At 63.7% G+C, this 26,363-nt stretch overlaps 1 protein-coding gene across 1 annotated transcript; it reads right to left on the reverse strand.

The window, feature by feature from the left end:
* Positions 1-1,995: 1,995 nt before the first annotated feature.
* Positions 1,996-25,671, reverse strand: ZNF687 (zinc finger protein 687). Its single transcript, XM_086628220.1, has 9 exons — positions 25,644-25,671; positions 7,273-9,539; positions 5,368-5,546; positions 4,611-4,787; positions 4,211-4,373; positions 3,643-3,939; positions 3,420-3,532; positions 2,927-3,068; positions 1,996-2,498 (listed from the first exon to the last, which is right to left on the reverse strand). The coding sequence occupies exons 2-9, from the start codon at positions 9,517-9,519 to the stop codon at positions 2,025-2,027; spliced, it is 3,792 nt and encodes a 1,263-aa protein (XP_086484346.1). The 5' UTR covers positions 9,520-9,539; positions 25,644-25,671; the 3' UTR covers positions 1,996-2,024.
* Positions 25,672-26,363: the final 692 nt, after the last annotated feature.

Genomic DNA, 26,363 nt, shown 5'->3' on the forward strand with positions numbered 1-26,363 from the left:
TAAAGGATACCTGAGAGCCTCTCGCAGTGCCCGGAGTTTTAATTAGCAGAGTCACAGCCCCTAAAAACAAGTGGACAGACACCCCCGACCCCCCCTCCCCCCCGACCCCCCCACTTTGACAGAAGTCGCTCTAAAGGCACTGAAGTGCTTTTGGAAACCAGATTACAAAGCAGTTTGTTTCATTTCCTTCCTCTAAAACGCGTAGAAACTTTTTTCTCTATTATTAAACATCATTTACACGTTCACAGCCCCACGCGGTACAGCTGGGGGGGGGGAAGGTGAAGGGGGGGGGTTCGGGGTGAGGAGGCTCAGCACTGGGGGGGGTGCGGGGGGGAGAAAAACGGCCCAGGGGCTGCGTTTCTTTTTTTTTTTTTCTCCTTTTATTTTAAAAGCCACCCCAGCGCTGCGTGTGCCCGTCGGCGGAGTCCACCTGCAGTGAGGGGGCGGCATGGGAAGAAAAAAAAAAGGGGGGGGAACAAACAAACAACCCCCCCCAGCCCAGCAAACCAGCCTTTCCCACCCCAGAAAATAAGGGGAAAAAAAAAAAACAAACAAAAAACCCAAAACAAAGCCCAAAGTCACAGCAGTAGTTGGTTGGTGTCACGTTAGTGTGTGGCGCAGCGGTTGGCGGTTACTCAAAGTCACGGGCAGAACCACCCACACGAACACCCACCCCGGGCACAGGCGCTACACGGACAGAACGAGTGGAAAGTTGCTTTTCTGGCTGTTTTTGTTTTCTCCTTCCCCAAAGGAAATGGGGGGCATGTGGTGCCAGACCCCACACCGCACTGGGAGCTGCTTTGCGCCCGCCGAGGGGATGGCGAGGAAGAGGAGCGGCCGGTGAAGCTGACCCGGCTGCGGGCCGGGCAGTGCCAGGGCCCTCAACCCCCAGAGCTGGGTGGGAAGGGGGGGCGGGTGGGTGACACTGGCACCCTGGGAAAAGCCCCCCCAAGACTCACCGTCACCGTTCCAGTCTGTACTGGGATTTGGCGGCGGCTTTCCCTCCTCACGGCCCCTTCACCCGGAGAGCGGCCGGAACGGGTCCTGCTCCGGGCGGCGGGTGATGCCCCCTCGCTGCAGCACCACCAGACACTCGCGCAGCGGCGTGATGCCAGGGAGGTGCCGGTGCCACGAGGCTCACGCTGATCTCACCCAGAGGCCTTTTCCTGGCTTGTTTTTCCGCTGCCAAATGAAAATCTCCTCCTCCTCCCCGAGGAAGGCTGCCAGCCGGACCCCGAGCTGTCCTGGGCCACGAAGCGACGAGCATCCGCAGGGCAGCGCCGCCTCCGGTTACCGCGAGTGACGGTGACGAGGGACGTGGCACAGCCGGCAGCGAGCGGAGCCACGGCGGGGCTGCGGCGATGGAGCGCGGCCGCGAGTCTGGAACCGGCTTCTGCCCGCAGCTCCCGGCAAAACACAAAACAAGCAACATCCAAAAGGGAAAGGAAAAAAGGAAAAAGGTGGAGTTTGCTGTGACAGAGTTGTCCTGTGATGGAGACATCTCCCCTGGTCCCCAGGTCCTGCCCAGCTCCGGCGCTTCCCGATCAGCCGCACTTCCCGTCCGGCACAGAGCAGCCGGGAAGAGCCCGCGCCTCAGGACTGCCGACGCCGGGTGCGGGGTGTCGTTCTCCCATCCTCATCCCCACGGGAGGAAGGCCGCTGTCCCCGCCCCGACACGAGTGGCTGTGGGTCACATCCCCGCGCCAGGACGGAGCAGCGCCCAAACGGTCTGGGCTCTCCGAGAGCGGGGCAGCACGGCCGGATTCTGCCCTCGGCTCCTGCGCGGTGAGGCAGCCGAAATCCTGCCTCTCGCCCGCAAACCGGGGCGGGCCGAGCCCCCCGGCCCAGGGGGACACACTGGCTGAGCTGGCACACGAGCCGGGTTCTCGTCTCTCTGCCCAGCTCCTTTTTCCAAACCCGTGTGGAAGCGCTGCCCAGGAGGGAGGAAGGGGCAGCCCGGGCGGGCACCGCCGCCGAGCTCTGTGCCCATTATATACACGTCTCGCACCCGCGCTGCCGGGGCACTAGTTCTCGGGGCTGGCATTCTGCCTGGCACGGATGAAGGCCATGCCGTGGGTGCGGAAGTGCGTCTTGAGGTTGAGCTGGGTGTCGAAGCAGCGGCCGCACACCTTGCAGGAGAGTTTGCCGTCGGCCGCGTGCTGGGCGCCGCCTTCCAGGGGGCTGCGGGGTCCCGGCTCCTCCGGCTCGCCCGCTCCCTTCTTCTTCTTGTGGGTGATGAAGCGGTGGCGGTTGAGGGAGACCTGGGAGGTGAAGCAGAGCCCGCACTCCCGGCACTGGTGGGAGCTCTCGTCAGTCCGGTGCTGCGGGATGTGCTCCTGGAAGTCGGCGGAGCTGCTGGCGAGGTAGCCGCATTTCCGGCAGCGGAAGGGGGCCTTGCGGTCGCCCTTGGGGTTCTTGGAGGGAGGGGTGGTGCTGTCGGGCTCCTCGCTGCACGAGTCGCCCTCGTCCGAGGACAGCTTCCGCTTCCGACCGGACACCTGCGGGAACGGTTCGGGTAAGCTTTAACCGGAGCCCGACTGGAGCAGCTCCTGGCAGAACCGCAGCCTGCCCGGGCCTTTCCCAAAGGGCTCCGACGGATACTGGCTCGGATAAATGCCCAACGGGCCTTGGCCGGCCCCGAGAGCGCTGCCCATGCCGGTAACGCTGGCCAAGGGGCTGCTGCCACGGCCTCTGAGGTGCCTGTACCCCCGGTGCCAGCAGGGAGAGGTGGGCGCTGAGCAAGCTGTGCCCAGACAGAGCCCGTGCCCACCCGGCGGGCGCTGGGCCCCGCAGCGGGAGGGAGCCGGCCCTGGCACTGCGGGATGCGTGGAGGACGAGGGCTCATGGCGACGCCTCCAGCCCTGCCCGAAACCCCCGCGAGGCCCCGGCCCTTGGCAAGCGCCGAGAGACCGCAGAGCCCTGGTACCTGCGCGGTGCCGGTCCCTATCCGGGCGATAACGACCTCCTGGCTCTTCGTCTGGTCGGTCACCTTGATCCCGTGTCGCACCTGGATGTGTTTCTCCAGGATGAGGCGGCTGCTGAAGGTCCGTTTGCCCTCTGTGCAGTACCTGCGGGGCCGGAGCAGGGAGGCACTGCAGCCATCTCCGCAGCGGGCAGCCGAGCCCCCAGACCTGCTCCAGCCCTGGCTGCCCTGGCAGCAGGGCTCCCCTTGGCTCTGGAATCCTGACCCCAACTCTAACCACAAACGTGCTCATCCACGTTCCTCTAGAGGGTATAAAACCCCGGAGTCCTTCCCAGTACCTCCCTTCCCTCCTCCTTCCACGACACTTGTTCAATGCCCATCCCGCTCCAACCATCCGTAACTTTATCCTCCCCACAACAGCGTGAGGGGAACCCGAGTCACCCCTTCCCAATCCAGACCCCTTTTCCCAGCCAAAGCCAGCAGGGGCTGCGGGTACCGGCAGGGATAGACGCGCTTGATCCCTTCGTGGTTGACTCGCACGTGTCTGCGGAGGCTGGGAGCGGAGCAGAAGGAGCGCTCGCACAGGTGGCACGGGAACTTCTTCACCGACTGCAAGAAACGAGGCGGGTGGGTACCGCGCGGGGAGCCGAGAGGCTGGAAGAGCCACAAACATTCCCTTGCCCACATTGCCCAGCTGGTGCCCCCGGCCACCTCCTCACCTTGCCGTGGTCCTTCTTCATGTGAGACACGTATTCGTCGCGCTCCGGGAACCAGGAGTGGCAAACGCCGCACGTCCACCCGCTGCCCTTCGATTTGTTGACCGTCTTGCGCTGGAAGCGGCTTCGCTTGGTCTTGCGCAGCTCCGGGGAGCTGGGCGGCTCGTCCTCCTCCGTGGAGGACGACGATTCCTCCGAGATCTTGGACACGGGGGTTTCCACAGGCTCCTGCTTCGGTGTGAGCAGGACGGCCGTCTTCTTTGCCAGGTCTTCCTTGGGCTTCTGGGGCTGATGAGTGTTCTGGGAGGCAGAGACAAGAGCGTTGGCAGCTGTTTGGCACCAGGGTTTTGCCCCAGCACCGCAGCAGGCTGGAAGGAAAGCCTGCCCACCCCCGACCAGCACAGACAGGCCCTTCCCAGGCTTTGGGGGACAAGGGAACCGGATCTCGGGGCCCCACTGCGTCAGCGACGGGCTGACAGCCCGGACGCAGGCTCGGATCGCCCCGGTGAAGGACAGTTCCCAACCACGAAGACCAACGGGTCGCGCGGTGAGCGCCCGGCCCCGGCACTACCTTGAGGTGCTCCAGCATGGTGCGCTTCTGGGCGAAGAGCAGCGGGCAGTCTGGGCACTTGAAGACACTGACCCGCTGGTTGAGCAGATGCTGGTCGAAGTGGGAGGAAAGCAGGGGCTTGTGGGTGAAGACCGTGTCGCACATCGCGCACTTGTAAATCATCCTGTCGGAGGACAAGACACCGCTGTCGGCACAGCCCGCGTTTGGATCAAGAGGAACTGGGAAGGACCCCTTTGGAAGAGGGTTGAGAACAGCCCTGGGTGCAGTCTGACCATGCCAGGGGATGGGAGAGTAAAAAGGAGATGGATTCAGCTCCCCGTGCCGGTGCTCGGCACTTCCCCCGACGTCCCACCTGCCGGGGACGCTCCGGGCCGTCGGCTCGCAGGGAACACGCACTTACTTGGACTGCTGGTTGCTGAAGCCGGGGTGCTGCGTGTAGACGTGCGCGTGGGCGCTGGGGGCCGACTTGAAGGCCATGGGGCAGATGGGGCACTTGTGGAACACCTCGCAGTGGGAGGTCTGGATGTGGGACTTGATGGAGTTGACTCCGCCGAAGACCACGGCGCAGCTGGGACACCTGGAGAGAGGAGCAGAGCAGGAAGCGATGGGTGGGGGACAAACAGCACAGGGTGCCCTGCCCGTGCCACAGAGACCGGTGCGCACCAGGTGCTACCAGCAAAGAGAACGCGGAGCACAGGGCCCAGCCCTGCTCCCTGTCCGACCACAGGACCTGGGATGAGCCCCTGCCCCAACCAACACCAGGATCCAAACCACTTCTGGGCTCTGGGAAGACTCCAGTTTGGAGTAACCAGTCCTGCCCATTGCTGGTGGATCCAAAGCCCAGGCCACTCATCAGGAGGTGGGAGGGACTGGGGGGGTCTGACGCTGCCAGCCCTGACCGAGGTCAAAACAGTGGCCAGGAGGTCCCAGGAGGAGCAAAATTCCCCTGGAGGAGGAGAATTCCCCCGGGGTTAAAGGGGTGAGAGCCAGAGAAGGGTTAAAGTGAGACCCTCGTCCTCAGCCCTGCACCGGTGGCTGGGGAGAAGAACATGGATTCCTGCCATATCTGCCAAATGGAATCCCGCCACGGATGTGGGACTCTGCCCTCCGGCCCCTGGCACCCGTAGGTCCCTCTGCCCCGGGCAGCGGTGCCCTACCTGTACCCCACTCTGCGGGAGAAGTGCAGGCAGGCCTCCTTCAGGTGGGCCTCGAAGTTGGCCAGGAGGAAATTCCCTCCGCACTCGGGGCAGACGTGGGGAGGTCGGTTCTTGTGCATCCGCTGGTGGGCGTTGAAGCTGCAGCGGTTGGACATGATCATGGGACACGTCGTGCAAACCTGGGGGGAGAGGAGCACCGAGAGCTGCAGCCTGGCACGTGCCCGCGTGCCCAAAACGGCTTTTACGCCTTTTCCGCAGACGGAGGAGCCAGCGACCCGCAGCACCCAAAGCGGCCCCGCTCCACGTGTCGCCGGAGAAGTGCCGGGACCAGCTGCCAAAACTGTTTCAGAACTATTTCCAACTCCACGCCAGGACACGGACACGGGGATGTCGAGGGGAGAAGCTGACAAGGGCCTGAGGAAAAGGGCTGGAGCTTCCAACAGAAGGAGCTGCCCGGAAAGATGCCGTTACCAGAGCCAAGGTGGGGCGAGGAAAGGAGCAGCCCCACGAGCTGCCCGCGGGGTGCCCTCGCTGCCGGACGCAGACCAGGGTCCGGAGCGCTGCCAAGAGAGACCCAGGGGTGACTCTGGCAGTGAGGCGAGAGGAGGAGCGAGGGATCGGGCAGAACGGCAGCCCGGGAGACGGAGCAGGGACAAGGGGCACGTCAGGAAGGCAGAGGATGAAAGGTGGCAGGTGAGGAAGAGGATTACAGAGGCTTAGGGCTTCAGCCATCCCTCGCTGTGCCGAGGAAAGCCTCTGGGTCTCCTCTTTTTTTAAAGGAAAAAAAGGCTGTTTGTAGGCAGCGCTGGTCTGGGGAAAAGCCCGTCTGCTGCGTGCCGGGATGAAGCTGCTCCGGCAGGAACTTCCCGCTGGATTTCCAGCGCTCCCTGCGGATGGGCTCCCCGCGCTGGCAACATCACGCTGCCGCGGGGAGACGAGGACGATCTCCCCTGGCACTCCTGTCCCTCATCTCCTCCTCTTTGTGCCCTCACTGCTCCCGCCGCAGCCCCGGTGCCGACGTCCTGTCCTCCCTGTGTCCCAAACCCTCCGTCGGCACCCAGAGGCGCCGGGAGTAAGAAATCCCCCTCTGTCAAACGCAAAGCTCCTCGGGACAATCCCTACAATCCCGGGAATGTGGGCGCTGCTGGTGACCTTCAGCCAGGAGGCAGCCCTCCGCAGCGGCACGGCCGCAACAGCCGCATCGGCGCAGCGCCCTGGCTGCAGCCGCAGCTTCGGAGAAAACAGAGTTACCAGGAAACAGCAAATTCCCTCTGCGCACAGGGAAGGAGGGGCTGGACGTCTCCGGACGCAGGGAAAGGCGAAGACATGCCGCAGGGAGGACAGGGCTCCTCTCCGGACCTGCTCCCCCCCCGCCAGCGTTAATCCCGAGTGGGTGCTGGGCACTGCCAGCCCTCGCAAACCAGGATGCGCTGGCGGCAGCAGGAAGCGCCCGGGATGCCAAGGCCGGCTCTCGAAGAGGGGAGGGAAAGACCCAACACCCCCCCCCCAGTTCCTCCAGACTCCATTTGTGCTTCCAGCCGGCGAAAGAGGAAGCGGCTCTAACATGGCTCCGCGGGGATGGCCACATCCCGCAGCGGGTGCCAGCGGGCACGGCACCGGCACTCGGGGACCCGCTCTTCCCCCTCTGCCGCAGCCGGTGCAGCACCCGGTGCCTGGTGGGCACGAACCCGACCCCAGCTCACGCATTTTCCTTCCTGCGTGGGTTTTACACTGGGAGGAACTGGGCGTGCACCGGCAGGTGCTGCCCAGACCGCGTTCGAAGTGCTCCGCTTCTGTCCCACGTCCCAGGGATGGTGTGCCACGGCTCCAACATGGTGTGCCATGTCCCAGGGATGGTGTGCCACGGCTCCAACATCCCCCTCCCGCTGCCCCCCGCCCACGTACCGTGCTGCTGGTCGTCCCCGTGGCCACAGCCTGCTGGAAATGGGCGGCCAGCCCGGCTTTGTCCTTGCACTGCTCTTTGCACTCCAGGCACCTGAAGCAGCTGTAGTTGGTCTGCTCCGAGCTGTTGCTCAGGGGCAGGATGGGCAGGTCCTGCGCCCCGTTGGCGGCGGCCAAGGCGTCCTGAGCCACGCCAGCCACTTTGCCGGCGGGGAAGGAGGTCACCGAGACCAGGGGGGTGATGTCCGGCTGCCCGATCATTTGATCCAAGGCGATGGGCCGCATGACCAGGTGGGAACACTGCATCACCAGCCCCTTGTCCTTGTGCTCCCGGGCGTGCAGCAGCAAGCTGCACTTGTTGAAGAAGACGAGGCGCTTGGTGCAGTGGTTGCAGGTGACCTCGATGCGCATGCTTCGCCGGTCGTAGTGCCGAGCCAGGCTCTTCTCCAGGGCGAAGGAGTCGCCGCACTCCAGGCAGCGGTAGCCGAAGGGAGGCAGGGCCAGGCTGGCATCAGCCGGAGGATTCAGGTTGGGTTTGTAGGTTGGCAAGAGGTTTTTACTGTTGAGGATCTTGTTAAAGGCTTCCACGAGGCTGGACTGGCTCCTGGAAATGACCGTGCCCGCGACGGTAGGGGAAGGCTTCTGCGGCTGCACCATCACCACTGTGGTGCCGTTGACTTTCTGGTTGGCCGTGGTGGTGATGGTGGTGGTCTGCGTGACGGTGCTGATGTTGGTCCTGGTGTCGGCTTTGGGCAGGGTCTGTGGCACCAGGCTGATGATGTTCTTGGCCATGGCTTTACCCGTCTTTGCCGGCAGCACCACGGATTTTTGCTGGGCCACGCTGGCGGCGATCAGCATGGCGCTGCTGGCGTTCTGGATGGTGGAGACGGGCAGGACAGTCCCTTTGAGCTTGGTGCCGTTGCCAAGCTGAACGCTGACGATTTTTGGCCCCTCGATGGTTTTCAAGGGGCTGGAGAGCTCCATCTTCTCCTTGGGCACCTCCAGCGCGATCCCTTCCTCCTTCTCTGCCGACGCCGAGAAGCTGGCACCCTCCAGAGAGGTGTCGTGGGAGCCCTGCTCGGCCGGCCCCTTGGCGGAGCCCGGCTCTGAATCCGACGAGACCCGGGTCACCGTCCTGGTGATGCTGCCACAAGATGTTTTGATGGTTTTAATCCGCACCTTCAGGGGCCGCGAGGAATTGGAAGAAGGGGAATCGTTGTTGTTGTCTTCTTCCTCCTCCTCTTCCTCAGCGCTCGACATACTCTGTGGGCTTCCCATCGACTTCTCCAGAACTTCATGCTCTTCCTTGAGGGCGATGCTGTCCAGCTGCTTCGGAGAACTGGAGAGCCTGGGGCTCTGCACCACTGGTGAGGAAGGCTTGAAGAAGGGCTCCCGGGGGCTGGCGGGCGAGCGTTTCACCTCGGGAAGGTTGCTGGTGCTGCTGTCGAGGTTGGGGTCGGATCCGGGCCAGGACGCGATGGGAGAATCCTCCGTGGAGTAGCGAACGGTGACCGACTTCAGGTGCTCCAAGGGACTGTCACCCAAGGCTGCAGCCAAACCCTTCGGGCTGGCTTCACGGCACACCTCCTCCGAGTCCGACTCCTCTTTTTTGATGCAGGGGACGGCGGGAGGAGACCTGCTCGCCCCCCCGGCCTGGCTCGTGTCGAAGGACGGCGGGAAAGCCGGCGGCAGGTTCCCCGTGCTCTCCCCCATGGGCTCTTTGCAGTCCAGCGACGGGGTGGGAGATGGGGACAGGGAGGGCACGGCGAGGGATTTCTCTTTCGGCTTACACTCCCGGGGTCTGTCAATCAGGTTGGCAGCGTTGTCTTCGTTGGGATCGGGGCTAAAATGGGAGAAGATATCCAGGGCTTTGGGGCCTTTTTCCTTCACCCAGCACTCCCCGTTGGAGGATGCCACAGCTTCCACAGACCTGGAGGTGGGGGACCTGGGCATCTCGGTGGCCCCGAAGCCATTCTGCAGCAGGCGGGGCCCGATGACGTGCCCGTCTTTACCGCGCGCATCCAGGGCATCGAGCTGCTCGGGGCAGACGGTGTTCTTCACGATCACGCTGACAGCGGTGATGTCCGTGTGCGGGAGGACGTGGTCGGGGGGTCCCGGCTCCCCGGGGACTTGCTTGATGTGAGCATCAGCTTCCTCGTGGCCGGAATGGATGGCCTCGTTGGTGTCGATGTCAGGAATATCGAAAGCTGCCAGAAGGTCATCGAAATCTGGAGTTTTCATGTCACCCATGGTGGGGAATATGGCAGAGCCTGCAACAGAGCAAGGAGAGGAGAGTTAGCACCGTGACCCGGGCACGCGGATGCAGCCGTCGGAGACGCGTAGCGGAGCCACGGATGGGAACCTGCGTGTCCCCAGCACCAGGCTAAGCACAAAATCCCGCATCGCCTTCCCTCCGAACCCCGGCCTGGCACCCCGTGGGCACATCACGGCGTTCTCGGCCTTCGTTCGTTTGCGTATCACGTTCTGATCCCCAGCCAGGACGGCAGAAAGTCCGGAAGGATCCCAGCGCCCCGGGAGAGACGTCTGAGCCCACGGGATGCAGCCCGGCGAGCAGCAGTGCCTCGAGGCCGCCGCGATCCCCTGCGGACGCACGAGCCGAGGAACGGCCACCGGGCAACCGCTCCGTGGCGGAGGGTCGGCGGGTTGCAGTGAATCACCAGGCGGACGCCAGTCGGGACCGGAAAGCTGTGGGAAGAGCAAAGGGAACACACCGTCGGGGGCACCGATGCGGCGCAGGAGCTGTCCTTCCTCCCGGCGGCAGCAAGGCTGCCCCAAGGCTGCCCCAAGGCCGCCCCAAGGCCGCCCCAAGGCTGCCCCAAGGCCGCCCCAAGGCCAGCCCCAAGGCCAGCCCCAAGGCCAGCCCCACGAGGACGCGGCTCACGAGGAAGGCAGCCGGAGGGCAACGCGCCGACTCAGGAGACCGCGAACACGTGGGCTGCGGAGCAAATGGTGAAGGAGCAGGGGAGGCTGGGGGAGATGTGGCAACAGGTTTCAAAACATGGCTGCGGCAGAGACAAAGGGAATAATGTTCCTCCTGTCACTGCAGGCTGGGTAAGAAATCCCAGGATTAAGCTGCAGCCAGGGGATGTGGCTTAGGCAGCAGGACAGACTCTGATTTATACGGATAACCAGGCAAAGGATCCTGCTGGGAGGGAAGATGGGGGATGCCCCACATGCTGGAGAGCAGCTGGACGCGCGTCTGTCCGGGGGGAGCAGATCCGCTGGAAGAGGACAGGGGGTCTCGGAGATGGCACTGAGGTGCACTGCCCTCGGGTGCCCTGCTCTTGGCATGGGGGGTGGGTGGTTACTCCTAACGCCAACCAGCGAAAGCCAAAACAGATCACCCCTCACCTCAGGGGCTGTAAGGGGTAAATGCCAACGCCACAGCGGGCGGAGAGCCAGCCCTGGCACTCGGTGCTGCCTCTCAGCTGCTGCAGACTAAGCCATCGCTGCCCGCCTGCCATCACCCGCCATCACCCTGCCTCCTGCCGTCGCCCCACCATTGCCTGCCATCGTCTGCCATCACCCCGCCATCGCTCTGCCATCACCTGCCATCACCCCACCATCGTCCTGCCTCCCGCCGCAGGGGCGGCACGGCGGGACACGGATCCGCTCCTCGTCAGGGAAACGGCCACAGCCGACGGCGCGGTCCGACCGCCCCGAGGAGATTCACATCCCGTCCGGCTGTCCCCGCGGTGCGGAGCGACCGCCGGCAGCGGGAAGGACAGGCAGCGAGGCTGCTCCCAGGGCCGCGGCGAGATCCACCGGCAGCGCCGTGCCGCGGCAGACTGGCCAGAGACAACACGGATGGCGGGCGGACAACACGCTCGCGGGGAGCTCAGCTCAGTCACGACTCGCCGATGGAGAAGCGCGGCCCGCGTTGCCGGCACCGGGGGACCAAGGGTCCCCCCAGTCCAGTGCTGGAAACCTCGACCTCGCCACGATTTATGCCAGGAACAAGTCACGGCTCTGAAACCAGCCAAACCACCGACAGAAAACCCATCTCAAGAGATTCGCCGGAGCACCCTCCCGGCCGGCGGCACGGCGGCACGTTCAGCTGTCCCAGCTCCGGGCCGCAGCATCCGTCCCCTCGTCCCCCCGTCGCCGCGGAGGGGAGCGGTTCAGAGTCCCCGCAAACACACCGCGGCGATACACATTCCTTTAATAAAGATTTAATAATCTCCTCCGTCCTGTCCGCTTATTTGTGAGGGGGGGATGGATGGATGAGGCAGCACGAGGAAGCTGGTTTCCATTTCTCCCACCTCATCGGGGACGGGCGCAGACCAGCCGTCCCCCTGCGTCCCTGCACGAGCCCCGTGCCCTGGAGCCCACGACACGTTCGCCCTCGTCCCGACACGACCCCGCGCAGCCGGGTCAGCGCTCAGGCCCGTCGTTGCGCCGTGACGTGATGCTCCCTCCGGCCTCCCGCGGTCACGGAAAGGCTTTTGCTGACGGCTGCAGCCCGGCAGCGCGGTGTCCCTGGGAGAGGGGAAAGCCGGGAAAGCATTCCTCGCACGCTGGGGCTGCTCAGGGGCTGGGCTGCACCCTTGGGAGAGGCTCCTCTGGGCCTCCACGGCGATCTCCGTTTTGGAGACCCCGCGGTGTGCACCGAGCCAGACATGCTCCCATGGCAAAGAGCTCCGTCCCACTGCGCTTCCTTTCCCAAACTGGAGGTGGATGGAGGAAACGAGTGGAGCTGGTGCCCATCACCTCCATGCCAGCGTCTGGCCTCAGGGAAGCAGCAGCTTCCACCCGGCCTGGGCTTCCTTGGAGGGAGCAGCAGCGGCGATCGCAGCTCCGCTCCACTTGTGTCCGACGCAAAAACCACCTACTACCTGGTGCAGCTGGAGTTCTCCCGACCGCATCCGCCCTCTCCGACACAGGTACGCGTGACACGGCAGTGCGCGGCCCCACGGGGTTCAGAGACAGCCCCGGGGCCACTCTCACGGGCAGCCTGGTCCCTCCTCGGCGCCTGCCAACCCCCCAACACCCAGTTCAGCTATTCCCAGTTCAGCTATTCCCAGGCTTAGTGGGTCTCTAAAGACACTGGAGGTTTTCCCGACAGACAGCTCAGCACGGAGGCTTAGTCCAGCTTTATTTTTAACTCTCACCGTAGGTCACCCCAAGGGGATCTCCGCCGGGGGCAGTGCGGGGTCTGTGGGCCACCAGGAATCTTTCAAAGGCGAGTGGGCGATTTTCTGCTGGCGTCGTTTCCGCGGTGCCCGGGCAGCCGCGACGGCCGACCCCCAGATCCCACCGCGGCATTGCGCGGTGAGAACTGACGGGGCGGGCGCTCGCCGGCGCTCACATCTCCACTAAAGCCGAAGGGGAAGGTGGCACGGAAAAGGCAGCTCGGCGGGGCAAGACTCGTGTTTCTAGCCTGCGAAAGCACAAAGGATTCGACGTCGGAACGCCGGGAGACACGAGGAGGGTGAGCTCGGAGGAAGGCACCCGCGCCTCGAAATGGAAAATCCCCGAGGCAAACAGCAGAGCCGCCTTCCAGCGCGGCTGTTCCCGCGAGAGCAGCGCAGTCCCTCCTGGGGACGCGAGGATGCGACGGCGCAGCCCCCACCAGCCTCCCAGGCGGCACAGGGATTCCGCCGGCAACGGGAAGATCGTCCCGGTGAGGTTCAAACACGCAGGAGTGAGGCCTCAAAGAGCGCGGGTGGGATTGTGCTGCTTGATCTCCCCCTAAAAAGGGAGGTTTTTAAACCAAATGTCCCATTGCGCTTTGGGATGAAGTCAAAACGCACCCGCATTCTGTCCACACAGAAGGGCTGATGATCCAGATCCCAAAACCAACAATCAGTCTTTGCTGTCGGTTGCCACGACCGCCTGCACGTTCCCCCCTAGACCGTGCTCTGCCCAGCAGGGCACCGGTCCGTGCTGCCAAACATCTTCCAGCACCGGGTCTGGGGGAGCAGCCTCGTTCCTGGGAGATTTCGACACGTCCGTCCCGCTTCCTGCAGTGGTTTTCACCACGCGCTCCTCCAGCCGCGGGCCTCGGCGCCGGGAAGCCACCGGTGAGAGGACCAGAAGGAGCAGCGCCGCGTTTCGGCACACCGCGGCGGGGGCAGGCGTCGAACGCCGCGCTCCGCTTCCAGCGCTGCCATCTGGTTCTTGGGCACGGGATCTCTGCCGAGAGCAGCGCCACACGAGGACATTTGTTTTTCCGATCGCCGTTCAGCGGGACACAAATATTTACAGCAAAGTGGAGAGAAGTAGGTTGCGACGCTGGAAAAGATTCCCAGGAAGGAGCGAGGGAAATCCAGCGTGGAGGGAAAGGGCGCCGGCTCTGGCCTCCAAGTGGCGTCGGGGCGGCGAGCCGAGCGGAGCAGCAGGTTGGGGATTAATCCCATTGATTGAGGGAAACGGGGCGCTCTGGCGTGCCCGTGCCCGGTGCTTGGCCGGGTTCGTGCTCAGGACCTGCTGTGCTGGGAACCTTTATTTGTTTCCATCAGGGTCTCCAACAGGGAGAGGAAAGAACGATCCCGCAGCACCTGCATTCCCTGGGCTCACAGATGGGGTTTAAATACATCCCGCTGACCCTTCCAAGCGTTCCCTTCGACTCCTTCCTTCCCAGCACCTCACTAAAAACTTTCTGGCCTTTCCACATCCCACCTTCATCTTGGCCAAACACACCCCCTTTTAGCATCCCTGCTTCCAAAAGCAAATCCGACTCTGGATCCTCTGTCTCACCGCTTCAAGGCAGGAATGACGTCCCTTACGACCCGTTCATCGCTTCCACGCTCGCCGAGATGCTCTTCAACCGACGGCTCCTCACCGAGAGGGAGGCTCCTCCGGGACGGATTACACGGGCATTTCTCCTTGCTGGGTGTTAACGGGAAGGTCTCCGCCCCAGAAAGGGGTTTGTTGGGTTTTTTTCCATCCTCGAAATCCCAAGTGTGAGATCCAGTCCCTCTGGAGGAAGAGGAGAGCCCTGGTCTTCGGTCAGCAACTCCCACCAAAAAGGAGACAGCAGAGGCGGGCAGAGCCCAGCTGCACCGCGAACCCCACCAGGCTGACCCGGGGCATTATTCTGGCAGCTCGAGACACGAGTATTTCCTTAGTCCAAGAACTTTTTCCTCAGGCCAGGAAAAGCCAACGAGGGGGCAGGGGAGGGACGGGCATTTCTAACCCACCGGCCAAGCGGCCGTAACTGTCTTGCCTCCCAGAAAAACAAGAGTTTAGAACCAGCACCAGCTTCACGTGGAAGCAGCTCTCTGATGGTGGCAGCGGTGTCCCACCACGCACCAGCCCTCCGCCATGGACTGCCTTCGGAAGCACCAGCACGACCCACCCGCGGCCGTGTGGCTCAGGGCTGGTCCGGCCATCCGTCAGTGCAGTGGTCACCGGTCCCTGGGCTTCACAGCTTGGGAAACTGAGGCACGGGGGAGAGAAAGAGTCGGAGATCCAAACCCGTCTGTGGAAAAGATCCCAAAATCCTCTCTGGATTTGACGAGGAAGAGCTGTGGAGCAGAAGGTTGCCAAACTTGTTTGCCAGCCTGCCCTGAACATCACAGCTCCGGCTCGAAATTAGAGGCCAGTGCACTCCACATCTGAAATTCCCCGCTCCGTCATCCCGACTGCCCCCAAAAACACATCAGAGCACGCGGGACACAGGACCACTGGAGACAACCGATCCCAGCCCTCCCTGAAAAACACCCCATGGAGATGGCTCCCCTGAGAGAACAGGAGGAGGGAGGGTTGTGCCCTTCTGCACAGCACGCAGAGCCGGGCTGCGCCGCGCCGCCGGCACTGCCAGCCGCCCCGCCGGGAGATGGAACACAACGATCACACCACGTGCCGCTCGGGAGCGGGACACGTCACGGGATCAGCAAGGAGGGTAACCCAGGGCCCTGACCGGAGAAGAAAGCTGGCGCAGGCTGCCCAGTCCAAAACCACAGAGTTATGAGTGTCCCCTCTCCACCCCAACCATCCCCTCTCCACCCCAAAGATCTCCTCTCCACCCAAACCATTCCCTTTCACCCCAACCGCGCTGCCGGCCCCGCCGCCTCGTGCCTGCGAGCCGCAGCCTTTTGGTAGGTGACTCCCGAGGCCAGGAATGTCGGACGTCACTTCTCCGCGAGTGCCCCCAAGGTTACACGGGGTTTGGAACTGAAATCATCGACGCTGCACTAAAACCAGCCCTTCCCAGCACGGCACCAGGCTGGAGAGACCGGCCCGAAGCTGAACAGCCGGGCAGCCGCGGTGCGTCGTTTGCATCACCAAGACACACCGCACAAATCCCGCAGAATTCACACCGAAAAGCACCGAGCTTTCACTTTCAGGCAGAAGGGTTCTGCTCGTTGCTGCGAGGTTCAGGTTTCGGTTTTTCGGAGGGGCAGGAGGCCAGGCGAGAGGCAGCTCTTGGGCTGCCGCCCTCCAGGGCACAGCAAAAACCATCGAAATCCACAAGCGCTGGGAGAACAACCACGAGGAAGAGGAGACTCCACTTTGCAGGTCTGAGTCCGCAGCCCCAGGTCTGGAGCAACCCAAGCATCTCCCGACCGAAGCCACCCGGGGGGGTCACCCAGAGCTTCGGCCGGCCCCGGCTCCACCGCGGCACCGCCGGCACACGGACCCTGAGCTGCTCTGGCTGGGGGAGCCGCAGCGAGCCCCCCGCCCGAGCTTACAGCCGGAACGATACGACGACGAGTGACTGCTGAAACACAACTCTACTTTTGATGGCTCGTTGGCTTATTTAGTCTACCACAAAAAGATAAAACGTCGTTAAAAATATCCTCGCCGGCAACCAAGCCTCCCGCAAAAAAATAGCTCGTTTGTTCCCCAGGAGGCGTTTGCCCAGCTCGCCGCTCCAGAGGGACACCGCTGCCAAAGTTGGCCGCAGCCCGCGCGGAGACGCTGCCGCCGCCGCCACCCCACGTCCTCCTCCCCGCGCCACGCCAGCGGCGATCCGCCATCTCCGAACCGCGCTCCCACGCCGGTCGTCTCAAAGCACGTTGGAAGGATCCTGCCCGTGCAGACCGCCCGCCGCGCAGCCCGTACCGCGCTCACGTGGTCGCCGAGATCCGCGTTCCGATCGACGCTGCGCCGGCGCTCGCGAGGAAGGGGCTCCGGAACGCCGCTCAGCCTGGGCTTTGGCAGGAGCACGGAGGACTGCGCACTCACCCTTGGCACCGCGGGCACCCCGATGGCTTCCCGCCGCGTGTTTTTGGCACGGGACCGGCGGGCACTGCCTGTGGAAGCACCGGGCCACCCGTCGGTGGGCCGCTCCGGAGCGGTTCAGACAAAAAGAGGCCGAACGCCGGGACTATTTCAAGGGCTTGCTATTTTTAAAAGCTGCTTTTCCTGTTTCCCTGCCTGACCCTCGCGGGGACTCGCCGCCCGCCAGCCAAGTTTGCACCAAAACAAGAAGAAAAACCACCTTCCAAAACCCGACTCGGGGACAAAGCGAAGTGGGGTCTGACCCCCCGCCTTGCGCCGCTCGCCCCGGCACACAGGGGCCCGCGGCCCTGCCGGCCGCCGCGTCCGAGGCCGGCGGAACGGCGGCGTTCCCGGCACCACGTGACGAGCGGGATTAGCTTCCGAGGCACAGAGGAAACCTTTGACAAAGCCTGTCCCCGGACCGCTGCTCTGCCAGGCCTCGCGCCGCCGGCGCCACGGAGGAAACAACCCTCCGCCGCCGGAACCTGCGGGACGCAAACCGGACGGACGGGCTCACCTGGCTGGCGGGAGCCGCGCGGATCGCCGCCTCGCCGGTGCTCCCGGAGCTATTCCAGAACTGGTCCCAGCCAAAGAGCCCCGGCCTTTGTGCAGAGGAGACGTCACCGGAGAGAACAACTGTTTTTAATGAGCCGAGCGAGCGGCGAGTGTTACACAATCCCCAGGGAATCGCGGGGTGGGGGAGGGCAGGAGGGGGCCAATTCCCCGGGCGACAAACTGGCAGCACCTGGCGCAGCTTTTCTCCATTTCAGTGCCTCCCCTCGCTCTCCAAACCCTCCCCAGTCCCCCGGGACTGGCAACTGGTGGAGAGAAGGAACGCGAAGCCGGCGGCGGCCCCGCTCTCCGTTATCGACACCGGCCAGCGCTCACCTGCCCCCCTCGCCTTCTCTCCAGGGGCGGCTCCTCCTGCGCCGCGCTCCCAGCAAAGCCACGTTAATGGTGGATGCGGCTGGTGCCGGGGAAGGACAGGATCGGCGGATAAAGCCACAAACGTGGAGCTCTCCCTTCTTTTGGGGTCGGAGCGTGGTTCCGACAAGCTCTGCGCGAGTCGGGACGAGCGGACACTTTAACACGCGTGGGGTTTGTTCGGGTGGTTTCATTGGTTTCCCCCTCGCACATACACCGTGCCCGGCTCCAAAGGGTATCTCCAAAAAGGCAAATTCCTGCGAGCAGCCACACGGAGCTCTTTCCCCCAACGCGGCGCTGAAACCAACTCGGTGTTTTCCAAGCGGCGCAGAACGGTGTCATTTTACTGTCCAGATTGAGGCCAAAAAGTAAAGAACATTTCAAAGACAAAAGGATTTTAAGAGAGATCACTAGTCTGACAGAAGCAGAAGCTGTTAAGGAATCGCCCGGAAGGATTCCTCGCCCGGAAGGATTCCTCGCCCGGAAAACCAGGCTGCGCTGTCGCCAACCCGGTGGAAAACCATCCGCTGAACCGGCGGAGTTTGTTTGTTTGTTTTCCACTCCGTCTCCAAAGGGCATTTCCCTCTTGAGCCAGATCTGGCGCACGGCTAACGTCCTAACGAGCTCACGCTCCTGATGAGCTTGGGTTTTAGTCCCTGCTCCCGGTTAAATGTGAGGAAACTGAGGCCCGGGGTGATGGAGCACCCATCCCAGGCCCATCTCCCATGGCATCAGGCCTCGTTCCGCCCCGCTGACACCCCGTACCTGTTGGAGCTACATCCTTCCCCGCTCCGCTTTCTTCCCTTTCGCGTGGGTCCCTCCCAGGCCGGCTGCTCTGGGAACCACCTCCTGGTATCCAGCACGGTGCAGCCGGATTCTCCGACGCTCGTTAGCCGCCCCTCACCGCTGTCCAGGCTAGAATTAGTTTTGCCAACGCAGAAGGCAGGGGGCTCCCACCATGCTCCGAGGGGCGGCAGAGACACGACGCTAACAGCAGGAACGGCTCTTGCACATTAAAAGCCTTTATTTGATTCCATGTCCGTAGATCCAAAATTAAAATCTTTGGATGCCCGGACATGGAATTAAATCTCCCAGACCCCCTTCTCTCCTCCGTATCAGGGGGAAGTGTTACCTCCTCCTTTTCGGGACGAGGAAAGCAGTAGGGAGAGGCATCACGGGCAGAAAAGCCATTTGGGAACAGCCCGTGCAGGGACCGGCACCCCGCAGCCCGCACGGAGCCCGGACGGCGTTTCTGCACCCGGCAGCCCCGGTTCGTGCCCGTCCCTCGCACCCGCCCCGCGCTCCTCCACCCCCCCAAACGCTTTTCTGCCCCTTCCCACGCAGCATTTCCACCTCCAGCGCCCCGTGGAGTCCTCTGGCCATCGCACCCGCTCGCTCCGTGAGCGCGGTCCGAACCCTCGCAGCCTCTCTCCGAATGGCAGCACGCGAGATTTCTCTCTCTGCCTCCCGAGAATTTGCTTATCTAGCAAGCCTGCAGCGGCAGGATTTGCAAACGCCGACCCCGCTGCGCTTCCGGAGAGGCAGCTGCTGTGCCAGGGACCCGAGCCTGGTACTGACCTGATGGGAACGAGCTTCTGGATGGAGCGGAGAGGGAAAAAAGGAGAAAAATGGGTGGGGGGGAGGGATGGAGAGCGGTCTCGGGTTTCTTGTGTAGGAGAAATGACAGAAAGGCCGGCTGGTTAAACAAGAACCAGCACCACGTCCGACTCCCAGCATGACATCACGAGGTCAGGGCTCAGCGGGGCCGGCTGCAGTGGGAGGGGAGGACCGGAGGGAAAGAAAAAAAAAAAAAAAAAGAGAAATAAATAAAATAACGCAGCCCCAAACCCCTCTGCCCCGCTGGCGCCTCGGGAGGGCGGCTCTGGGGACGGTGACGGTCTAACGGCAACCGCTGCCGGTGCGAGCCGGAGGGGTCCCTCCGCGCCGCCGTGCCCCCCAGCCCAGCGGCGGGTGGCCGGAGCGGCCCCCCTTCCCGTGCCATCTGCCAGCGCCGGGATCCAGCAGCTCCTCGGATCCAGCAGCTCGGCCTCCCCGCCGCTGCCATCAGCACGGGCAGGGCGCAAAACACCGCCGGTACAAAATCCAGGCGCTCGGCACCTCCGGGAACAAAGTCTGTACCCGGAAACACCCTCGTGCCCGGAGCGCGACGGCCGCCCCCTCCCCAGGGTCTCGTCTGCCCCTCGTTGGGCAGCAGCAAACCCCTGGCGGCGGCACGCTGGGGGGGTTTGCCCGCTCTGGAGGTGCCGTGTGCCCGCACTGGGGACGTGCCCACACCGGGCTTCGGGCTCAGGGCACTTTGGGATGCCCGGAGTGCCCTTGGCAGCACCCCTGTGCGTTTCCAGCCGCAGAGGTTGGACCCAAAGCAGCTGCAGCTGCTTTGAACGGGGAAGAAGGGAGACAATGATGACACCATCCCGGTGGCGTTTGCTCCAGGATTTATTTTTATGGAAGGCAAACGCGCTTGGATACCCACAACGAACGGCAAATGCCGCTGCCAGAACAGCTCCGGCCCGGCGATGATCCCACAACCTGTCCCAGGAGCGCCGGGCTGGACGGGGCAGCCGTGGCCATGCTGCCTGGCACGGCCCGTCTCAAGGCCGAGGGGGCAAAATGGACAATTTGATCCAACTCGGACTTGATTCCATCAATCCCAGCACGCCTGGATGGATATTCCCAGCACTGCTGTCCAGGTGGGACACACGGACACGAGGGATGCCGCTGGCTGCAGAGGACGCTCTCCGGCCCAGCCGCAACAGCCGGATAACCGGCTCCCGGAGAGCCAGAACCCCAAACAGCTCTGGCTCATCCCGCATCCGGAGGCTTTTGCGGCACGGCCCGGGTAACACGCAGGGAGGAGGCGGCACGGTGGGACGCTCGGCACCTCCCGCCAAGCCTGGCTACCGGCTCACCGTCAGACGGCACACAACGGTCGCTTTAAGGCGCTCCGAGAGTTTAATTATTAATTTTTCCCAACGAAACCTGCTGCCTCTCGGGGAGGCACGCTGCCGTGCCCTGCTGCTGCCATGCCTTGGAAAGGGCTCCAGCTGTCTGTCCTTCCTTCCCTCTTTTTTCTTCGCTCTGGCACAGGAAAAGGCTCTCTGGGGGTACCAGGTAGAAAATAACAACTCTGCCAGGGCACTCGATGGGCCATTTGAAACCCTGGCATTGTTTTCCCTGCTCCAGGCGGCAGCGGGGATTAAAACTTCAGCCATTATGGGAGTGTTTTGTGCCCCATTGTGCTCCGCTCAGCCGTCCCTCCGCATCGCCAGCCAGGTCGCCCATCCAGCCCGAGCTGCGTCTGGGCATCTCCTGGTGGGGTCTGGGCACCTCCCGGCGGGGTCTGGGCACCTCCCGGCGGGGTCTGGGCACCTCCCGGCCACAGCAGCTTTGCCAGGACCCGCTGCCCCTTCCTCCTGGTACACCCAGCCACCGGACCTTGCCCCGGAGCCGAGCACGCTGCACGTTTCCGCAGGTCACGCAGGAGGAACGCAGGGCCCTGGCAGGGGTTTTCTGAACGGCCACCACAATCCCATCACCTGCGGTTTTCCCGCAGTCTCTGCCGGCCAGGAGCGCGGTGACAGCGGGATCCCTTCCCGAGGGGAACCGGCAGGTCCCTTCTCATCCCTGTTCTGGAATAAGCACTGCAGCTCACTGCAGCAGCCGTTCCCCTGTGCGGAAAATCCCCAAGCCCTGGACTGCAAACGCCTCGGCCCAACCGGCTGGCGAGCGGCGTGCCTGCACAAGCAGGCTCCAGGAGGAGGAGGAGGAGGAGGAGGAGGAGAAGAAAGAGGAGGAGGAGGAGTACTGCTTGAAAATCCCTTCCTGGCTCCATTTCCTAAGGGAGAGTGAGCGGGCAGAGCTGGCGCAAGACCTGGCATTTGCACCGGAGCCACGCTGAGTCGGAAAGCCGGTGCGGCAAAGCGCTGCGGCCCCGTCGGCCAGCACGGCAACGCAAACGCGCCTCGCTCGGATGCCTCCGACTGTGTCCGCATGGAGAAATCATCCCGGTGATGACGCAAACACCGTGGCAAATCCCAGACCTGCAGCCGAGGCCGTCCTCGTGCCCGGGCCCAGCCCAGGCACACCTAAAGGTTTTGCTGGCAGAACCCGCTTGGCATGGGGTGAAAACCGTGGGAAGGGGAGCCAAGAGCGGCGGAATCCTGCTCCGGACCAACAAGGCCAGCAACTGCAAAAAACTTGGGGTTTTTTGTGTTAGCACAACTCGTTTCGGTCAGGCAGTACATGTCCATTCCCAGAAACAAAGGCTGAAAGCTGCACCTGTGCCAAAGGGCTCCCGAGCTGCCAACGAGGCGCCGCGTTCCGGAGCATCCGATGCCACCCAGCGCCATCCCACCGGGGCAAAGCCCTGCCCGGCAGCGGTATTTGCCTCTCCTTTTTAAACGCTGCCTCCCACTTCCCGCATCCCAGTCATCCCCCCTTTAAAATAAAGAAGAAAATCCATTTTTCCGCCCCGCAGCATCCCGGCTGCCCTTCCGTTTCAAGGAGGCTTGGGAGTGTGGAGGCTGGATTATTCCTGGGCGATGGGCGCAGGCAGCTCCTGGTTTTTGCCATGTACAGACATCCCCAGAAAACAAAACTCCCACGTTATTCTCCACAACATCCCGACCCTCCCAGACACGGGAGTGGCGCCCGCCAGCCCGGCTGCCCCATCGTTCCGAGCGCTGAACCCCAGCGCTCCGGGCAGAGGCTGGAGGGAGCCGGTCCCGGCACAACCTCCTCCAGCTTTTGGAGATGCTGGCTGTGAAGAGTTTGGACCTTTTTGGGTTTTTAAGAAGGCAGATTTATGGTAAATTATTGGTAATTAAGGTAAACAAAACCCGTGCTCCCTCTGTTCCGCACTCCTGCTCCATCCATCCCGGGGGGCTTCCTGGGGATCCCTCCCCGCCGTCTGGATCACAAACCCACCCTGGATCTCCCTGCAACACATCGGGGGGAACAAAACCAGGAGAGAACAACATCTCCAGCATGTCGGACCCAGATCCGGCAGGTGTCACCCCCAAAACTCCGGGTTTGCGACAGCGAGCGGTGAATCCAACACCGGCGGCGGAGGGAGGAGCGGGAAGACGGTCTCTCAGCAAACAGGGATTCCCGCTGCCGGGCAGGAACAGCCAGCCCACGGATTCCACTGAATCCCAGCAAAAAGGATGCTTCCTCAGGGCACGGAGGAGGGAACTCAGCCGGGTGCAGCCCGGCCCGTGCCCGAGCTCCCACGCGGCGCTGAGCACCGCGCAGGGACGGCACATCCCGAGCGGCGGCTGGCGGCGGATTAAATTCCCATCCGTTCACCAGAATTAAGTCTCCGCCATCTGCCAACTTCTGGAGATGTCAAAACAAACAGTGGTGGCCGAGATCCAGCAATCCCAACAATCTGGCCGGCCTGAGAAATTAAGTTTTTAACCACTGGCGGGCATTTCCGTAGCCGTGATGGGCACGAAGCGGCCTCGGTGTCGACGCGGGGAGTTTTGGTTCCCGATTCACCAGTACGACCAGAATCCGCGCTGGCGTACACAGAGCACGGCTTGGTGGTTCCGGCAGACATTTCATGGAGGAATGACCAGGATGTCCCCAGGCGTGACACCACTGGGATCATTCCCGTGTCCCAGTGAGCTGTTACCCGTTACCTCCATCCCACACGTCTCGTGCTGCTTCACCACGCCGGGTTTTATACCGTAAAGTTTCCAAACTCAGCCTGGATGCCCCGTTTATTCCATAAACAGCAAATCTGCCACACGGGATGCCGAAAGGAAGGGAACGCTGAGCTGCCGAGTGCCCGCCGCACGCGACAATGGCCCCATGCCGTTACCACGTGCTCTTGCCACGTTATTGTTTTTGCAGCACCCAGATGCATGCTGTGGTACAGTCCCACTGGTCCAGCGTGGTGCCCACGGGGCACCGGGGCCCCTCGCACAGACCAGGGGCAGAAGTGCTGGCAGAGCTTGCCGCTCCTCCGGCCCTGCCCGGGAAAACTCCGAGGAGGAGACCCCACCTGGAATACTGCGTTCAGCTCTGGGAGCCCCAACATCAGGAGGACATGGAGCTGCTGGAGTGGGGCCAGAGGAGGCCACGGAGATGATCCAAGGGCTGGAGCACCTCTGCTATGGAGACAGGCTGGGAGAGTTGGGGCTGTTCAGCCTGGAGAAGAGAAGGCTCTGGGGAGACCTTCTAGCACCTTCCAGTGCCTAAAGGGGCTACAGGAAAGCTGGAGAGGGGCTTTGGACATGGGCATGGAGTGACAGGACACGGGGCGATGGCTTTGAACTGAAAGAGGGGAGATTTCGATGGGATCTAAGGAAGAAATTCTTCCCTCTGAGGGTGGTGAGGCACTGGGACAGGTTGCCCAGAGAAGCTGTGGCTGCCCCATCCCTGGAAGTGTCCAAGGCCAGGTTGGATGGGGCTTGGAGCAACCTGCTGTAGTGGAGGGTGTCCCTGCCCATGGCAGGGGGGTAGAACTGGATGGTCTGTGAGGTCCCTTCCAACCCAAACCATTCCATGATTCTATGAAGAAAGTCTTTGGGAAGCCCCTCTGCCAGTCCTGCCCCTCTGCCCGTGTCGGCGCAGCCCCCTGGGGGGTGACACAGGTTTCCCCCCATCAGACACAATGAAAACACCCCGGGAGGCAGCTGCTCCCACAAACGAGGCTCAACTCAACTCCTGCTCAGAACCCAGCGTGGAGGCTCTTGGGCTTCCCCTGCTCGCCCTCGAGGGAAGTCTCTTCCAATTAAACTAATTGTGGGAAGGCAATCAGCCCCCACGGGCTGCCCGTTACCCGACAACACGCAGACCCCAGCAGCGAGGAATTAAGGGACTTGGCAGGGACTGAGAAACAGGGGGAGAAGAGAAAAAAGACATGGGGTTTGAAAGAGAATGACACGTTCCTACTGCCAACTCTCCCAAAAAACACGACAGGAGGCACTTTGGGAAGTGGCTGAGAAATTGCCGAGAAATTGCCGCGGCCCACTCCTCCTCACCACGACTTCAGCACCCCCCTGCCCAGGGCCACCTCGCTGCCCGCCGTCCCAACGCGGGCCAGGGGCCCCGAGCCTCGCTGGGCACCTCGGGAACCACCAGCCTTCGCTCTTCCCAGTTCCTGCCCTGTGGGAAGCCGGGGCGGACCCGGACCCCAACTCGGGATGCTGCCCACCTCTCCGTAAGCCTTCTCCTGCGCCCGGAGCCACTCGGGAGAGCTTGTCGCTGCCTCCCAGCCATCCCGAGCAGCCAGACAGCGGTTCCAGGGCCTGAAAACACGCCGGCTGCGCCACCGAGGCTGCACCGGGATCCTCTCCGCGCCTCCCACGCTCTCTCCCCCCACAAACGCGGCACGGTACGAGGTTCTCCCCTCCCCAAACCCCAAACCCCCGGGCAGCCGCAGCGCTGTTCTCCCCAGGACATCGGGGTGCAATGAGACCCACCCGTGTTCCCCAACACCACCCTCGGGACACGGGGGACCCTCGCCAGTCCCCGCAGGGTGCGAGGGGGGCCTGAGCTCGGTCCTAGGAACGGGAAGGGAATGACACCAGTCCCAAATCCAGAGAGGGAGCTGGGGGGCCTGTGAGCAGCCCCCACCCCCAGAGCCTCCCGCAGCCATGGGAGGGCTCACCCTGCCCCTAACGATAGGGGAGCATGGCCAGAGCCCCCCCCTACTATTCCCAGCGACATCAGGGACGGGGGGACAAGCCCAGGTGTCCCCAGGAGATGCAGGTGGGCACTGCCAGCCCCTCCGCCGCTGGGGGGGGGCGGTGGGACAGGACCAGGTGCCCCAGACACAGAGGGGAGGGGCGTCACGACCAGCGACACCCACTTCCCCCCCCAAAAACCAACCCCTGGGGGCGGGGGGGCCGCGCTCAGCCCTCCCAGCAGACGCAGGGGAACACGAGCGCTACCCCCCCATCCACCCCCCCAAAAAAATCCCGAAGGGAACGACCGTCCCGCTCCCCGCCCCGGCTCCAGGGGGGAACGGGACGGGATGACCGTTCCCGCGGATCTCCCGGGAGGGCGGCGACGAACGGCACCGCCCGCCGGAGCCCGGCCGTCACCGTTACCCCCCCCCCCCGAACCCCGCGGGGCGAAGCGATGACCGTGACCGCGACCCCACCCCGCGGGCGGGGGGGGCCTCCCGTTACCACCGCCCCGCACCCGCGCGGGCAGAACCGTCACCCCCCCAGGCCCCGACCCCCCCTTCAAGCCCCGGGCCCACCCCCGGGGTCCCGCGGCGGCCGTACCTGCAGCGGGCGGGGGGCGGCCGCTCCCGCCCAGGCCCCTCCGCGGCGGCCGCTTCTCCTCCGCCACTTCCGGCTTGGCCCGCGCCGCCCCCCCCCCACCCCCCCGCCCCGCGCCGCCGGCCGCTCGCGCGCCGCGCTCCCGCCCCCAGCGTACCGCGCCATTGGCGGCGCCGCCCGCCACTCGCCGCCGCGCCAACTCCGATTGGCCGCCGCCGCTGTCGCTCTCGGGGGGGGGTCGCGGCTGTGGCACTCGCCGTTGGCGGAGCGGGGCGGCAACTCGGCGGCGGGAAGCCCGCCTCCCGCGGGGTGCGCTCATTGGGGGGCGCGGGTGCCATTCAAGGCGCGGGCCGCGCCCACCCCCGCTTCCTATTGGCGGGCGGGGCTGGCTCGCCACAGGGCGACCTCGCTGTTTATTGGCTAGAGGCTCTGTTCATCAAGCGCCCGCCTCCTCCTGCTTGCCATTGGTCAAACGAGGCTATCCGTTCTCGCAGCTATTGGCCAGAGGGAATGGCCATCAGGGCGTCTCCCAGCTGTTGTTTGCCTATTGAGCAAGAGATCTGTCACTCAACGACAGGGCCCGCCCCCTCGACAGTCCCATTGGTTGGAAATCATCCGGGTATTTCAACCCTCTTCGCCCATTTGCTGGCAAGGCTGTCATTCAGGGAGGGGCTGCGTGCCGGCCCCGCCCACCTCCGTCTGGCACGTCACGCACACGGCGCA

Source organism: Tauraco erythrolophus, chromosome 30 (assembly GCF_009769465.1).
Source record: "Tauraco erythrolophus isolate bTauEry1 chromosome 30, bTauEry1.pri, whole genome shotgun sequence".
NCBI classification, from domain to species: Eukaryota; Metazoa; Chordata; class Aves; order Musophagiformes; family Musophagidae; genus Tauraco; species Tauraco erythrolophus.

Excerpts from the sequence above, each read along its gene's own strand:
- ZNF687 (XM_086628220.1), bottom strand. The coding sequence starts at position 9,519 with ATGGGTGACATGAAAACTCCAGATTTCGATGACCTTCTGGCAGCTTTC. Across the intron at positions 4,788-5,367 it reads TCCCGCAGAGTGGGGTACAG|GTGTCCCAGCTGCGCCGTGG; the intron begins GTAGGGCACCGC and ends TCCTCTCTCCAG. Across the intron at positions 3,533-3,642 it reads TGAAGAAGGACCACGGCAAG|TCGGTGAAGAAGTTCCCGTG; the intron begins GTGAGGAGGTGG and ends CGTTTCTTGCAG.